At 50.0% G+C, this 17,304-nt stretch overlaps 1 protein-coding gene across 3 annotated transcripts; it reads right to left on the bottom strand.

The window, feature by feature from the left end:
- Positions 1-2,725: 2,725 nt before the first annotated feature.
- On the bottom strand, positions 2,726-15,784 carry Lpar5 (lysophosphatidic acid receptor 5). 3 transcript variants are annotated; one of them, XM_013145139.3, is made up of 2 exons: positions 15,486-15,784; positions 2,726-6,399 (listed from the first exon to the last, which is right to left on the bottom strand). In XM_013145139.3, the coding sequence occupies exon 2, from the start codon at positions 6,234-6,236 to the stop codon at positions 5,073-5,075; it is 1,164 nt and encodes a 387-aa protein (XP_013000593.1). In that variant the 5' UTR covers positions 6,237-6,399; positions 15,486-15,784; the 3' UTR covers positions 2,726-5,072. The 3 variants fall into 3 exon arrangements, with proteins under 3 accessions (XP_013000593.1, XP_063093726.1, XP_063093728.1); XM_063237656.1 differs by lacking the exon at positions 15,486-15,784 and adding an exon at positions 14,041-15,447; XM_063237658.1 differs by lacking the exon at positions 15,486-15,784 and adding an exon at positions 12,780-14,010.
- Positions 15,785-17,304: the final 1,520 nt, after the last annotated feature.

Below are 17,304 nucleotides of genomic sequence, written 5' to 3'. Positions count from 1 at the left end.
TCTCCTAAGGCCTCTCCATCCCATAATACTGCCAGACGCCTGACCTGTGGGCCAAACCCCAGCCAGTTCCACACATCGAGGCTGTGTCAGCGCGCCGGTCTCCCGTCCCTCCTCCCTCCCCCGTCGGCCGTTCTCTCCCGGGGCGCTCTCCCGCCCTGCGGCTCTGGGCCCCTCTACGGGCCCCACCCTGGGCGGCCCGGCCCTCACTTCCCCTCCAACCTCCACCGGGGCCCTCTCGCCATCGCTTGGTTCTTCACCATGTTCCCCTCCTGTCCCTATCTGGCGCTTCTCCACTTCTTCCGCAGCGGCCCTGGGATGGGCGCCTCACAGGGAGAGAGTGCCCCCAGAGGGCAGCGGGCCAGTCCCTGCCCCTGAAGACTGCAGCTTGACCCAGCACCATGGAAACGTGCCCAGCCCGCCTCCTCACCAGCTCCCCTGGCCCAGTTCTGATGGCTGGCAGAGCTCCTCTTGGTGACAGTCACCTGGAGCCCTTGCTGTCTCCCAGACGCAGGGGCATCACCAGTAGCATCTGGGCCCCATTCTCTTGTTGGAAAGACAGCCCCCACTCGTGGGCTCCTAAGTGCCTTCTTTCAATGGCACTTCATCTCATTGACCTCGGCTGGTACCCAATAAGTAGATATTATGAACCCCATTTCACAGAGAAGAAAACAGAGCCTCAGAGAGGTTTAAAGACTGAAGACACATTGCCAGGAAGTGACAGCTGCACTCACTACCCAGGTTTGTTTGATTCCAAGGTTCTAGAAGCCTTTAGTTTTTCCCAAATCCCATGTGAGAAACTTCACCTTCCGGTTCTTTCAGGGATCCTCTGTTAAGCATAGCATGGCCAGAATTATCCCAGGCTGTCTGTCTCCAGGGCCTCTGGGAGAATGGAAAGCTTGGTGTGACATTTCCCTTCCCTTTCTCTTCCCTTCCTCCTTTCTTCTGTAGGAACCAGGTGATGACCTCATAGGGATTTCCTTCCAGATGGTTCAGAGCCAAGAACTAACCCAGCATCTCTACTGTGCTGTGGGAGCCTTACTTACCTTTGCCCTGGTTCTTCTGACTGGTTCTTCTGACTCGTTGGTATTTCAAGACCAACGATTGATACTGTCCACCAACTCCACTGACGTGGAGGAGGCACCATCCCACAGAGGAACTGAGATCTGAGGGACAGTCAGCTCCTTGGTGGAGTTAGTGAAAAAGAAGTGTGCTGCCATCGAGATGTTGGGTACATCCCAGGGTGGGCAGGAGAGTCGAAAGTCAACTGCAGGATGTCTAAGCCCAACATAACGGGAACCCCGTTATGGGTGGGTGAGTCACTTCTCAGCTACCAGCAGCTGCACTGTGTCCAGCATAGGGCAAGTGTGAAGGGAAGGACAAGCATGGAGTGAGTGGACAGGGGGTGTGAAGAAAGAGCGGATACTGTAGGTTCAACCTGAGACAGCTGAGAGGGATGGCTTACAGGAGGAAGGAAGGGGAGCCAAGACACTGAGAATGGATGTGACAGGCAAGGATGGGCAGGTGAGGAGTAGGATGTACTGCACCACACGGGGTGAAGTGTGGGAGCCCAACAGAGACAGGGCCACTTCCTGGTTGTGTGACCTTCCTTTGAGATTGCCCTGAGTGTGGCATCCGTGCAATTGAGAGGATCATCATTCCTGACTTGAAGGCGACCATTAAATGAGATGAGGCATCTAAAGCACCAAATTGAAATCCTGGTACACAAAAGATTTTTTTCTGAGATACAGTGTCCCTCTGTATTGTCCAGACTAGTACTGAGCTCCTGGGCTTAAGTAATCTTTTGCCTTAACCTCTGGAGTAAGGAGTGGAAACTACAGGTGTGTGCCGGCCTAAAGAATGTTTCTTAAAATTTTTAATGCTTTTAGACTGGGTGTGGTAGCCGTACACTGCACACCTGTAATCCCAGTACTTGGGAGGCTGAGGCAGGAAGATGGTTGCAAATTTGAGACCAGCCTGGGCTACAAAGTGAGCTCAAAGACAGTTTAAAGTGCTTAATGACACTGTCTCAAAAAGACAAAAAAAAAAAATCTTTTTTTAATGCTCTGGTTCTTTCCTTTCAGTCTAAAGTTTTCTTTCTTCTCCTTTGGATTTCCTAGTCCAGATGCTGGGTGAGGGCCTTGAATTTCCCACATCTTACCTCTCCCTCCTGCTCACTCAATGATTGGAAAATTCTGCGTAAGGAGCAGGCTTTCTGAATCCTCCACAGCATGTTACTGGTCAAGTTCTGTTCATTTCCATGTTGCCCGCCACATCTCGTTAGTCTGTTCCTGCATCCCTGTTGTTGTGCCGCAAACCTTTGGGCTATCAGAACACAGTTGCAGTGTGCTGCAGCTTTAACCCCAGATTGTCACAGCCAGAGGCCACACACTTCCTCACAGGCCATCTGTTCTCGCCCATTCTTTCTGTGCCTTAGATTATCCCCTGTATTCCTCTAGTTTATCCTTCACAGTTTTTTGTTTTTGTTTTGTTTTTTGTCTTTTTCATTTTTATCGGTACCGGGGATCGAACTCACGACCGCCTGCTTGCAAGGCAGGTGCTTATGCCGCTGAGCTAAATCCCCAGCCCCATATCCTTCACAGTTTGTCTGTGCGAGCAAAACCCCGTAGCTTTCCACACCTTCCCCTACTTCCTGCATCTTCTGTCCTGATGTAGTCACTGTTATCCTCCTGCTCTGTGGTCCCCACAGGATGCAGCAAGATCTGACTGTTCATTCAGGCAACAAATGTTTATTGAAGACTTTGTCACTGTTACATTAAAAAACTAATACTAGGGGTTACATTCAGAAACCAAGCAAAAACCTCAAAACCGCTGCCCCCACAGAGCTTATGTTCTACCTTGGGAGGTGAGGAGGGGAGACATGATAAATATAAATTAGAATAAATAAATAAGCTCATTATATACTGTTAGAAAGTGATACAGCCTGTGACTTTTAGTTACCTACAATTCACTTGTATACGTACACATAAAAGTACAGTACTCTTTAAAAAAAAAAAGTATTTGCTTATTGAGTTTTCTGGTGCAAGGGATTAAACCTGGAAGCTGGTGCATGAGGAGCCCACTGCCTTCTACCGGAGCTATACTCCCTAAGCATGGGGGTTGAACTAGGGTCTTTGCACTATTTACACCCCCAGTCATTTTTATTTTTTGAGATGGGGGTCTTGTCTAGTTGCTAACTGGCCCAGGCTGGGCTCAGATTTGCACAAATTTGTCTCTTTCAGCCTTTCAGAGTACTAGGATTACAGGCGTGCACCACTGTGCCTGACCCTGTTAAGGAATATTTAAAAGTTGTGTTCTGTTTGGGTAGGGCAAAGCTCTGAATTTTGGACTGTGGCATTTTGTGCCGTTCGTACTTTAAGGTCTGGAAAGGTACAGGTTTTGAACTCTGAGGATGAAGTGAGATGGGACAGGTACTGACCAGCAGGGTTCCTTTGGAGCAGCAGCAAGTGGTAAAGGACTCAGCTGGGGCTCTAACCTCTACCTCAGGTGGAGGACGCCCAGACCGCAAGGCTAACCTGAGAAATCTAGGTCAGTTCCTGGTTTGGCCAGCAGAGGTCATTTTACCCCTGGAAATCAATAACTGGAACGCTGGGGTAAGTACACACATAAAAGGCTTACTCCATACTGAGACAGACCTGGGAAACGCATGGGCGCGTACACACACACACACACACACACACACACACACACTCACTCACTCACTCACTCACTCACACACTGAAAACCATCATCCAGAAATGCATACAGGACACAAACAGCAGCAACTAACTCTCATGAATGTCAGAATCTGAAGATGTCACAGCGCCATGTCTGTCCCCCACCAGCACCCAGCACACCCCCTCCTTGGGTAAAGTGGGCAGGAAGCCATTTCACCGGCCTCAGGACCCTTCCCAGCCTCCCATCGCACTCTGCTCCCCCATACACTCTTCCCTCCTGTTTGTGGCATACTTCCTTTTCCTTTGCCAGAGCCGCCCCACCTCTTCCTCCTGAGTCATTTGGGGTTTGCTTCCTGGGTTGCTGCTTTAGGAGCCAGGAGTAGTGTCCTGTTGGTATCCGACTCCCAGCTGCCCCAGCAAGCTCCATGCCTGAGGACCACCATCAGCATAGTCTTCTCCCACAGATATTTAAAAAATTGTTAGATAATGCCCTGGGAAGAAATTAGATGTGAACTCTTAATACTCCAGTACAAATGTGATTATCAAAATGGAATTGAGAGGCCAGCTCTTTGATGAACTACACGAGGTCAAAGTTGTTTTCATAATACTACTAAGTTGTCAGTAGTCATTCTCTCTAGAGTCTCCCTGAAATGTGAGGACGCTTCTGCTCTCATGGCTACTGGGGTGTATACTTACATATTTCTGTGTTAAAAACATTAATATCAAGGGAACAAAGAATAAGCAAAAGTTTTTTTGGATTCTCTGTTTCTATAGCATAAAGAGCTGTAAAAGCAAAAAAAGATTGAGAACCAATGCTTTAGTAGTACAGAGAATGTTCCAGAGGCAGACAGAGACAGAGGGAGAGAATAATGTCAAGACCCGGAAAAGAAGGAGACCTACAAGTGGTGGAAGGAGAAGGAATAACCTAGAAAGAAGAACCAAGAGCTAGGAGCTGGGTGTCAAGCCTAAACTGTGACAAGTCACTAGCAAGAAGGAGCCCATTTCTGTACACACTAAGTAAACCCTTGTACTCTGCCTCCATGCCAAGCAGGGCGAGCCCAGGAGGGTGGGAGGGCAGTGGCTCGGGCTTGGCCCTCATGCCACAGAAGCGAGCGGTGCACCAAGTTCTCAGTAGCTTCATTCACCAAGACCTGGGGCTCTTCAGCATCCAGACTGTGGCAGTGGAAAGTCAGGACAGCCGTTTTCTTTCACATGTGCAACTCCCAGCCGCCGTCGGGCTCATCCCATTACCTTCTACGAAATGAAGAAGCCCGCTGCTCACTACCACCGATCTGAGGAAGCCACAACAGGCAGTGCTTTTCCTCTTTGGGATGCAGGCGCCGCAGCCCGCCCAAGGTCCTGCAGAGCCATGCAGTTCTGCACTCTGACTGGCATGGTTCAGAGGGCCGAATCCTGATTCCGAGGGCCAAGGTCGGAGGTCTGCAGTAGCCCCTGGCTGGTGGCATCCAACTTGGAGAAGTGGGGGGTTTCCCAGCGCCGCTCTTGGGACGCATCCTCGTTCCCGTTAGAGGTCGAGGTGTGAGCGCGGAGCGGGGTGTTCCGGCCGCGCAAGGTGTTACGGAAACCGCGCAAGGTGTTGCGGAAACCCTCGGCGCTAAAGTAGTAGACCAGCGGGTCCAGCACGCAGTTGGCGCCGGCCAGCAGGACCATGATCATCAGCACCTTACGCACCTGCTCGCGGACTCCAGGACCAGCCCGCACCAGGTCGCTGCGAAGCAGTCCGTACACAGCCAGCGTGGCGTTGTAGGGCACGAAGCACAGCAGGAAAATGACCAGGTTGGCCAGCAGGAGGCGCACAGTCTTGCGCCGCCGCCGGTTCTGCGAGGCGTCGGGCGGCGCGAGCACGCAGAAGGCCCGGCAAGATGAATACAGCACGGCCACCAGGGGCAGCAGGAAGCCCAGCGCCTCGGCAAGCAGCACGAGCGGCAGCAGCCCGCCCCGCCACAGCTCGTCGCTGAAGCTCTCGAAGCACAGGCGCCACTCGCGACCTTCGTGGCTGCAGGGTGAGGGCCGATGCACGTAGGCCGCGGGCACGGCGCACGCCAGGATGAGCGCCCACACGCCCAGGCACACGCGCCGTGCCACGCGGGGCTGCCGCAGGTGTCGCAGCCGCAGCGGGTGCACGATGGCGGCGTACCGGTCCGCGTTGATGAGCATCAGGAAGATACAGCTGCCATACATATTCATCTGGAAGATCGCACCCGACATCTGGCACAGGAGATCTGGGAAGAGCCAGTGGTGATGCGCGTAGTAGTACAGGCGCAGGGGCAACGAAAGGGTGAAGAGCAGGTCGCTGGCCGCCAGGTTACACATGTATATGCTCACCACCGACTTGACGCGCAGCAAGCGCAGGAAGACCCAGAGGGCCAGCGCGTTGAGGGGCAACCCGGCCGCCAGCACCAGGCTGTAGACCACCATGTGCAAGTGATGGAAGTCCCGGTGGTCGGGGCACGAGGACAGGTTGGCTGAGAAATTGGCAGACATAGAGTTGTTGGCAGACAACATGGTGCTGGATGGCAGTGGGAGCCAGGCCGAGGACATTAGGGGGCACTCTGAGGCCTGGGCATGGCTTTCACCTCCGGGATGGTGGGCCGGAGGCTGTACCGAGCCAGTCCCAAAACAAGTAATCGCAGGGCATGGGAGTGTGGGCTATGGCTGCCAAGGTTTGGAAGCCACTCCATGCAGCTTCATCCACAGTGAAGACCTGGAATTAGAAGACAAGCCCAAGTCAGAGTTGCGCAGGGCAGGGAGCAGATGTGTGTTTCTGTAGCTTCACTTACCGACAGGCCTCCCGAAGGTCTTTTCAGCCCTGGGCCATTTTACTCTCTTAATCAGGCCATAACAGCAGCATCTTATAGCAGGACTGGCTCATCCAGGGTTAAATACATGGGTTCTGGCGACAGCAAGCCCACTCTGCCTAGACTTAACTCTTGGCTTTGCCACCTTCCCTTGTCATGTGACATCAGAAAAAGTAAGCCACCCAGCACCCTGGAAGGCTGAGGCAGGAGGATCAGCCAGCCTGACCAACTTAGCAAGAAAATAAAAATAAAATTTGTTTTGAATGACTTGGGACATACAAGGGTCCTCCTCTGTGAGTTTATGAGATGTGATTAAATATCTGGTGAATACTGCTTCTGAGTGCCATTCAGTGGAAAGGCGGGCTCATAAAAACATTAGTGTGTCCTTGTCTACCCGGTATAGCACAACACAACTTCCGGTTCTTCCTCAGTTAAAATCACTGTGAAAGGTAAATATTTTATATCAGTTCAGGACATTAAGTAACCATGGCAGTGCAAATAAAGACACCCACACAAAAGAACTTCCAGACTACTTCAGAAGGTGGCCAGAACAAGTGGCTAAGTATATTCAAAGCATCAAAGGGAAGAGTATCTGAGGTCAGTGGATCAATAGCAATGGTTTTTTAAACCGTAATAACTATTTTTGTAATTTAAGCGTTCACCGTATTTTTTCAGTCATACCTTGTGTATGGCCAGGTGTGCATGCCACAACTCCAGCTACTCAGAAGGCAGAAGGATTAGCTTCTAAATGAGCAATTTAACAAGACCTCTCAAAATAAAGGCCCTGTGTTCAGATTACAGTACTGCAAAGTAAATAAATTAATAAAATTTTAAGAGAGAAAAAAGGTAACCTCTTTGAACCCTATTTTCCTCACCTTGGGAGCGGGAGGAAGAGAGAGGTTTGAAAAGTCTTCCCCTCCTCAAATTACAGATGAAATAAGGTGAGGGACGGAGACTATACTTACGATTCTTCTTTCTCCCTCCATCACATGCTTACTGAGTCTTTTTGTTTGCTTTTTGAGACAAAGTCTGGCTAGCTGGCCTTGAACTTGCTGTAATTCTCCTGCCCTAGCCAGTAGAAAGTGCTTAAATCTTTCCAGGCAAGTTCAAGACAGTGAACAAAAGAAAAACCATGCCCCGGCCTGCTTTTGTTCCCCTGGGAGGGAACCATGGATGTGAATGTAAATAGGCCCACCAAGTCGGGGGTGGTGAGGAACACCCCACAGGGCCAGGTGCTAGGTGGCTTCCTCCTACCTAAGGAATAAAGTTCAGGCTTTCAAGTCTGCCACAGAATCCCAACCTCGCTTATCACATTTGGCCTTCTGACCTTGGGGTCAGGAGAACATGGTTTAGCTTGCTAGTGTGAACTGCCCTGTCCTCAGTTTCTTGGCCTGTGGAATGGGAAGGAGAACATACTAGTGTGTGCAGAGGGGACTTGGCCATCCTTACTGGGCAGAGGTAGTCAAGGGCCTTGACCCTTCATCTGGCTGGAGGGGAGGCCCTGTGTTGGGCTCTTCCCAGGAGCTTCCCCATAGGCTCTACCAGGAGAATGTCACAGAGGTTTCTGTGGCAGAGAGACTTGGTATTAGGGTTCAAGGGCTCACTGGGGATCATAGGCCTCAAGAGGGCAGAAGTGAAGCTTGCAAGTGGTATTTCTGCTGCCCCAAAGAGTAACTGGCAGCTGCTGGAGTTGTCAGGCAAGCTGGCAAACCCAGGACATGGCCAGAGGATGTGGTCTGAGGGTCAGCATGCCTCAGCCCAAAATCTACTCCACCATCTGTGCATCTCAGATAACATCTGATGTACGGGGGACGGGGAACATCACTGAAAATTGACTCTTTTGTTTGTTGAGACAGCGTTAACTGTGTAGTCCAGGTTGGCCTTCAACTTATGGCAATTCTCCTGCCTCAACTTTCTCTCTTTTTTTTTTTTTTAGTACTAGAGATTGAATTTAGGGACTAACCTGCCTCAACTTTCTGATGGCTGGAATAAATGAGTGTATGCCATGACATCTAGCTCAAAATTACCATTTTTATTTATTTTTTTACCTTTTTCCCCCAAAATCTATTTTATTTAAAAGGGAAAAGAAGGGCTAGGGATTTAACTCAATGGCATAAGTGCCTACCTGGCAAACTCAAGGTTGTGAGTTTGATCCCCAGTACCAAAATAAAATAAAATAGAAAAGAAAAAAAAAACCAGTTTCAAAACACATCAATCTCAGGGCAACAATGGGACACACACTGCACATTGCCATCCCCAAATCATGCACCCAGAGCACAAGACGTCTGCATCCAGTTGTCTAAACAATGCCAGCACAAATCTATCTCTTCAGTGAACTCAGAGAAATTAGTAGTATAACTTTCTTAACTATTTTTTAAAAAGTATCACTGGGCATTCTTGTGTATGCCTTATAATTCCAGCACTCAGGAGGCTGAGGCAGGAGGATCACTGTGAGTCTGAGGTCAGCCTGGACTACCTACCTAATCATTTCAAAGCTAGCTTGAACTACATAGTGAGATCCAGTCTCGAAAAAAAATAATTTGTGAGTGCCCTGCTCCTGATCCTTAAGTACATTTCAATTTTACATAATCCTCATCTAGGGATTTTCAGAAACAACCTTTTCATCATCCTGAACAATAGCTCTTTACCCATTAAGCAGTACTCCACCCCACAGGATGCTTGGTCCCTGGTAACTCTGTTTCACTTTCTGTCTCTGTGAATTGCCTGTTCTACATAACTTATGTCAGTGGAAATCACACAATATTTGTCTTTGCTTTTGTTTTGTTTTTGCATTAGTAGGGATTGAACACAGAGACTCCAAGTTGAGCACCATCTTCAGCCCTTTGTAGATTAAAATTTTAAATTATTTATTTATTTATTGGTACCTGGTTCGAACTCATGACCTCATGCTTGCCAGGCAGGCACTGTGTTTTTGTGTTTTGAAACAGGGTCTCCCTATGTAGCCCAGGCTAGCCTTGAACTTGTGGTGATCCTCTTGCCTCATCCTCCTGAGTGTTGAGATTATAGGCATGTGCCATCACACCTGGCTAAAGTTTTAAAATTTTTGGGCCAGCTAATACATATGAGTTTTCTTTTCTTTTCTTTTTTTCTTTTTCTTTTTTACTATGCAGTTTCAGGCTGGCCTTGAGCTCACTTTGTAGCCCAGGCTAGTCTCGAACTTGCAATGATCCTCCTGCCTCAGCCTCCCAAGTGCTGGAATTACAGACTCCACGCCCGGCCTCATATGAGTTTTCAATGTACCTTGTGCTTTCAGGCCTCTGCCTGTGCACATTTTCTGCAGCCAGCTGTGGGCTCATTCCCAGTCTCCAGGTGGTTGACCCAGTCCTTTCTCAAGACCCTGAGGACTCTTTTTCTGACCCTTCACCTTGTGAGGCAGGCAGAGTCTCTTCCCTTGCACTTTCTGGAGTGTGAGATACACAGGTCTGTGATAACTGTGACCCTGTAATCAGCTAGCTGTTTATCATCAGCCTCTCCCATCAGACTGTGCACTGCTGGGGGGAGGGGCCATGGACCTAGCTTATTTATCTTTGTGTTCCCAGCCCCTAACCATAATGTGGAGTGGAAAACAATAGTTATCCTTTGCTGATGGCTCACCAGATCCCTGGGTCTGTTATAATGCATAAATATTAATCTTTTTTTTTTCTAGTACCAGAGAAAATCAAAATCATGACTTTGCACTTAGCAAGCAAGCAAGCTTGAGCCGCTGAGCTAAATCCCCAGCCTTTGTTTTTGAGACGGCCTTGCTATGCAGCCCAGGCTGGCCTTGAATTTGTGATCCTCCTGCCTCAGCCTGCTGAGTGCTGAGATTACAGGTGTGCATCACCAAGAGTCCTGTGAGGTCATGTTTGTCCTATTTTATAGGAAACAAAATCCAAGAACTATCACTGAGGTGCAGGGTCAGAATCCAAACCCAGGACCGCCCAGCTCCAAAGTCCAAGCTATACTATGCTGGCTGCAGCAGGAGAGAATGGTCAGTAGATACATGGATGGCTGCTGGCTGGAGTGCCCTGGCTTTTACAGTCGCTCAAGTGAAACCTATGCCGATATGGATATGTAACTTAGTTTACTTCCTCATTTGGCTAGTTGAAATAGATTTTAGTACCCACTTCCTTCTTTCTCCCACTTCCAGGTAGTATCAACTTACCTTTCTCACACACAAATATGCTTCCATACATTTTCCCGTGAGTATTCAAGCATTTAAACGGAGCGACACATGCCTGCAGTCCCAGCTACTAAGGAGGCTGAGACAGGAGGAGCACTTGACTCCAGGAGTTCCAGGCAGTCTGGGTAGCATACCAAGACCCCATTTCAAAGAAAGGGCTTTGAGCCCCCTTGGCTGTTTTAGTGTGGGAGGACTATACCCTGTAGATACATACTTAAGTTTCTGTATCTAGAAGGCCTGGAGCGATACTTATTGGCCCCTGTCAAGAAATCCCTGGATCCAGGCATGGTGGCATACACCTTGGATCCCAGCATCTGGGGAGGCTGAGGCAGGAGGCTCACTATGAGTTCAAGGCCAGTCTGGGGTGCATAGTGAGTTAAAGGCCAACCTGAACCACATATAAAGACCCTATCTGAAAAAAGCAAAAAATAAACAAAAATCTACTCTGCATTAAATGTGTTAGATCACCTTTAATATCTCTTTTATCAAGCTAGTCACCTAACCACTGAAGATCATACTCTGTTTATTTTAGTTGACAAGTATAACTCAGGAAAAAAACTACATTTTGCCAAACATTGTGGTATATGGCTGTAATCCCAGCACTCAGAAGGCTTAAGCAGGAGAATCCTGAGTCTGAGGCAGTCTGGATTATATAGTGAATTCAAGACCAGTGTGGTCTATGTAGTGAGACCTTGTCTCAGAAAATCAAACTGGAGACAGGGAAGCTTTCTCTTAAAAGGCCTGTTTAGAGACAACTCACATTATTTCAGTAAGTATTATAATTACAGTTACACTCTTTCACTTTTAACCATTAAGAAAGTGTGACTCCTTACAATTAGGAAACACGTACTATAGACACATCACTTCCAAGTCTCTTATTCATTCTTTTTTTTTTTTTTTTTTTTTTTTTTAATCGGGGGCTTGTTGTATAGTTTAGGCTGGTCTTGAACTCACTATGTAGCTCAGACTGGCCTCCAACTTGCAGCGATCCTCCTGCCTCAGCCTCCCGAGTACTAGAATGACAGGCCTGCACCACCACACCTGGCTTGCATACCCTCTTCTGAAGAAGAGCATGCCTATAGTCCCAGACCTCTGTGAAGGTGAGGCAGAAAGATCACAAGTTTGAACCCAGCACAGACAATTTAGCCACTCAATAAGACTGTCAAAAAAAAAAAAAGGAAAGGCTGGAGATGCAGCTCAGTGTGGATGGATGCTCTGGGTTCATTCCTCAGTAGCCCTACATCCTCCAAAAATACCCCCAGAAGTTTGTGGGAGTCTTTATAGTGGGGTTCATTGGTCAAAAACCACCTCTTTCTGACAGAGTCGCACAGAAGGCCGAGCTGAGCACTGAGAACTGCCAGCCCCTGCCCTGGTCCCCAGCCGGTTCCCCCTCTTCCCTGAGCCCTGGGGCTCCCATCTGTGGAGCTGCATGGGCACGTTGCCAGGCCAGATGGAAAGATGGGAAAAACTGCCATGGAGGAGGCAAACAGGAAATGACAGGAGGGGGTGTCGCTGTGGGGGAGGGGTGGCCCAGCCCCCTACTCCTGCCTTAGAGAGCGGTCAGGTTGGAGGGAGACTCAGGAATCAAAGAAAAGAGCAGCTGCCTCACAAAGAAGGGTTGCTGGGGTCACCAGGGAGCAGAGGGAGGTGGAGGCGAGCAGTCTCTGACTTGGGGAGCACATGGATGTGGGCATGTGACCACCCTGTTGCACACTTATGTGCACAGACACAAAGCGGCACACACATGCTAAGAGATGGTAACATGCAAGCCCAGTGTTCCTGTGTGCTTTGCAAGCATGTCATAGACAGCCTGGCCAGAGCAGCCCTGCCTTTTACCCAGACACATGAACTAAGTGGCTCCCAAGTGTCTGCCCCCCAGGCAGACTCACATAGTTCTCCACCCCAAGACACTGAGGCAAAGGCGGCACCATCTCCATCGCCACAGTGGCACCAGGGAGGGACTGTGCACCCCACATCGCCTACCCTACCCGGCTCCCATGCTAGAAGCACACAGCCCCCTGCCTGCTCCTCTGTCTCTGTCCTTTGGCTTCCTGAGTCACTTCAGAGCCCACACCTTACCTCCTCAGGGCCCCTAGGACCTACCTGTCCCACTGCCCTCTCAGCTGGGCTGCATGCTGTGCTTGGCTGAGATAAACCAGAGGGGCAGGGCTATTTTCTGCCCCAGACAGGAAGTAGAACCAGGGAGTCAAAGTGGGCAGGAGGCAAGATCATGATTGTTCCCTCACTGTCCCCACAACCTTACTCTGATGCCACCTCCTCTGGCCAGCAATCTGGAGGGAGCCGAAGACAAAGGACTAGGTGATTCACAACAAAGATGGAAACAGGAAGGCACACAGAAATACTTCTTTCTCACTCCCTCCACACGTGCTAAATCAGTGATAGCAATCCTTCAGAGCTTTCAGTGATACAGACAGCCTGCTGTGGCACACATGTCATAGTTTCGCAACTGCTGCACAAAGTGATCTTTCTTTGCCTCGCCTTTTTAATAGTTCACATCATTTTGCCTTTTTCCTAGAGTAAGAAGCTTGAAAGGACTCTCACATCTCCCCACTTCCTTGCCTGTAAAGATTGGCTCCAACCGCATTTAGGTTCTCCTGGCCCATCTGTGTGTCATGCCTGATACAGGAAGTACTGTACCCCTTTGGCAAGTGCTGTAACCCACTACTTAAATTAGCTGAGCCCACTTCCCGCTGTGTCTGTGTTCACGCATTGTGGGGAGGATGCGGCCCCTCACACAGTATGAACTGGAAAGGCCTACTCAGGCGCACGTGCTCAGGCTCCCCAAATGGGTCCCCACTGCATTGACCTCCAGGAAAGCCCTCATCTAACCCAACCACTTTGTTTCTTGAAAAGCTGTCTCAAAGCTGCTTGGAGCCACAAGTGAATCCTGCTCAGCAGGTTACCCTGGGTCTGAGGTGCAGGATGAGATGGAAAATTTGTGGTATAGAGACCATCTGAGGGCACCAGGACATCTTGCCCCAGGGGTGAAAGGGAGGGTCTTCTGGGTACCCAGGGGCCACAGTCCTTCTAAAGGGTGGTGTCTCCAGTCCCCACAGGCCTGTTCAGCACTGGAGCCTGTCTCTTCCTGGCTTCCTAACACCAGCCTCAGCTGCATCTCCTCCCTTCCTTGGCCACGTGGACCTCATCCCTCCCCATATTTTCCCCGGGAAAAAGCAGAAATCAAAGGCAGCCTGGAGCTTGGTAGTTTCCCCAATGTGTGGATGGCACCTCGCCACCTGTACATCTCCCTCCACCCTGCTTTCAAGAGCCAGAAAAACAGGAAATGAGGTCCCAACCAAGAGAAGTAACTGTCAGGCCCCTCCCCGCCCCCCAAGTACCCTACCTTTGCTTTCAGTCCGGAGAGCCTGGCCTCTTCTGGATAATCTCCCTGGAGACTTTTGGCCTCTGTGACCTTGCTTTGAACTCAATACAGCAGGGGCACTCAGCCTCACTGTTTTTTTTTTTTTTTTTTTTTTTTTGCAGTACTTGGGACTGAAGCCAAGGCCACACATGTTAGTCAGATGCTCCACCCCTGTTCCCCGCCCCAGTCATCCCCATTCTGCTGTCTCCTCCTCCACTTTTTAAAATGGGTTTGCACTGGGGGTGAAGGGTGAGGAGCTGAGCCCTTGTGTCTGGGTGACTGGGAGAGGAGGCTTAAACACATAGGTGTCTCCCTTAATCCTCTTGTGGCTACAACTTGGGCTCACCCTAAAAGGAGACACTTGGAGACCCAATCTGCCAGAGTCCTTCGTATCATGGAGGCTCCACAGATACAGGCAGCAGGCAGGCAGTAGCCTGCTGGTGTGACACAGAGGCCTCAGAAAGCCCTCTCCATGGTGCCTGCACCTGGGATCAATATCTGAAATGTCCGGCCTCTCAAGCTGCTCACAAGCTGGGACATCAGAGGTTATGTACCCCATTCCTTTATGATAGATGACCCCACTAAAGAGTGTCTTCAGGGCTGAATGTGCCTCATCTGCCTACCATGCTGCAGGCCCAGGGTTCAAACCCCCAACACTGCAAAGAGCAGAGAGAGAGTGATAGAGAGACAGAGAGAGAGAGACAGAGACAGAGGCAGAGAGACAGAGAGAGAGACAGACAGACAGACAGAGACATAGGAAGACAATATACACCTTGGATGCAGGCAGGGGTGGAGAATGCCTGCGATCCTGGCACTGTGGGGAGCTGAAAGAGGAGAATCCCAAGTTTGGCCCCTGCTGGGGAAACCTGTTGACTTAATAAACCCATCTCAAAATAAAAAATAAAAGGGCTGGGGATGTAGTTCAGTGTGAAGGTCCTTGGTTCAGCCCTTCGTATTGCAAGAATAAAAACACTTTGGCTACCTGGAAAGGATAATAACACACCTGTACAGTGAACCTCCTAGTGAACTTGAATCAGTATTTCTCAGTCTTCTAGAAAAGGGCCTCCCCCCTTCTCCAGAGGGAAGTGGGCATGAGGGATAGGGTTTAACAGATTGGGCAGAGGTTGGATGCAGAGCAGGGGTCCTCCTTGGGAAGCTCAAGGCTCAGCGTGAGAATGGGTGCCCAGGTAAAGGGGAGGGCCAGAGAACCCCCCGAGCAGTGGCTTTACTTCTTAAGAGCCCTCCAGGTTGGTGGCCTGTCAGGCTCCCTCTGAGGTCTCCCACTTGAGGCACTTTTCTCTCTTCAGAAAGGTTTTCAGAGCCCATGGGCCACCTCACCTCTGTCCCCATTACGGCCCCCATTTCCACAAGCAGGTGCTGCCCTGTGCCCCTTGCCAGGCCCACGCCACCCGGCACACACCCCATACCTGTTCTTCCTCCGTCACTCTGCCGCTGCCGCTGCCCCAGGTCGGCTGACTGCTGCTGCCTGCTCTGGGCTGGGCTGGCAGGACCTGCTCTAGGCCAGGCGGGAGACACACCCACCTGGCCCCATCCCTTGCAGCTTCTTGAGTTCACCCAGCCCCAAGGTGCCAGGTAGCTAGAGAAGAGGGAACCTTGACCTCAGTGGCCTCCAGTGACTGGCATGAGAAAGCCAGCTGGCAGCAAATGACTTTCCAGCCAGCCCCAGCTGCTGTCTCACTCCAGCTGGGTTGCCCCAGCTTCCGGGAACTCACTAGGAACACCCACCCCATGATGCCTGATGACTAACCCACCACCTCAGGCTGTTCTCTCCATGCCCTCCCCCTCCGAGAGACTCTTCCTCTTGGGTCTGCCAGCTGGTTTAGTCCAGGCCACCAACATTTTGCAAGGGGCTTGCCCCACTCATCACAGCAGCACCAGCTTCTTTACTGACCTGCCTGGGAGCTCCAGGAGGAGAGGGGCTCAGAGGACAGCCCCTTGTTGCCAGACTCTGCAGCTGAGGAGCTGAGCACAGTCCCTTGACAAACGTCATGCTCAATAAGCAAAAAGTGAAACTGTCTGAATGGTAAGAATAAAAAGTACCGTGGCAAGCTGAGATTGGGAAACACCAGGTTAAACAGCTATCACAGACCTTCATAGATTAACCTGCATTGATCATGCAGCTGTGTGCAGGCCCACGAGAGTTCACGGTGCTTTTGGGTGCTTGTTTGCTTGTGCAGTTCTGGGGTTTGAACCAGGACCGCTCACTCCTTAAGCACACATTCTACCACTGAGCTATACCCATACAACTGTTGTTGTGCATGAGTTTATGGGCATGGGTACCTGAGACTAAGTCCAAGCCTTTCACAGAGAGCTATGTCCTTAACCTTTAAAAAATTTTTATTTTACTATGAAGCCAGGTGTGGTTCCATATGCTTGTAATTCCAGCACTCTGCAGGCTGAGGCAGGAGGATCATCATGAGTATGAGGCCAGCCTGGGCTCTAAGGCCAGACTGAACTACATAGTGAAACCCTGCCTCAAAAAGACAAAACACAATTTTTTTTTAACTTTGAGACAGGATCTCATAGAGTTGCCAGGCTGCCCTTGTGTTTTGTTTTGTTGTACTGGGAATCAAACTCAAGACCTCATGCTTTCCACGCGAGTACTGTACTGCTGAGCTATATTCCCCCTAGTCCTGCCTGGCTGCATATGAATTTGCCATCCTCCTGCCTCAGTGTCTTCAAAGGTTGGGCTTTTAAGTGTGTACCACCGCACCCACCTGTGTGCATGTTTAAACTTTTCTACAATAAATTTTTATAGGAGGATGCTATTAATTACTGTTGGGTTTATCGAAGAGACCAAAGTTTCCCCCAGAAAGTATTTTGGGAAGTTGCCAACTGTTCAAGGCCAGTTGTAGAGCTGTGTATCTCAGTGTGTGCTGTCAGGATGCAGTAGGTAATCATGCAGATTACCTACAAGTTCCTGTGCATAGAGTCATAGGGTTCCTGAGCTCTAGGCTGCACCTCCCGGAACACTCCCTCCTGACGAAGTACCAGCCACTCCCTACTCCTAGGGGTTGGTCCCTCTGAACAAATCATGCTCTGGCCTTTACTCTACACTCACCTGAGATCATGGGGCCCAACGCTTCAGCAATGCTCCTTGGGATCCCCAGCCCACAGCCATGTCCTTCCTCAGTCTGCCTCTCTGACTGCTGGGTCTTCTGCTTCTCCTGGCAGAGGGCTGTTTCTTCAAGTACCATCGCTACACAGTTCTCTCATCTGTGGAGC

This window comes from Cavia porcellus, unplaced genomic scaffold (genome assembly GCF_034190915.1).
Source record: "Cavia porcellus strain 051 isolate PalLab524CR breed Dunkin Hartley unplaced genomic scaffold, mCavPor4.1 scaffold_27, whole genome shotgun sequence".
Taxonomy (NCBI): domain Eukaryota; kingdom Metazoa; phylum Chordata; class Mammalia; order Rodentia; family Caviidae; genus Cavia; species Cavia porcellus.
Note: the sequence above shows the minus strand (reverse complement) of the source record. Positions and strands in the feature narration are given on the sequence as shown.

Bases quoted from the DNA above. Each gene is read 5' to 3' on its own strand.
- Lpar5 (XM_013145139.3), bottom strand. From the start codon at position 6,236: ATGTCCTCGGCCTGGCTCCCACTGCCATCCAGCACCATGTTGTCTGCC.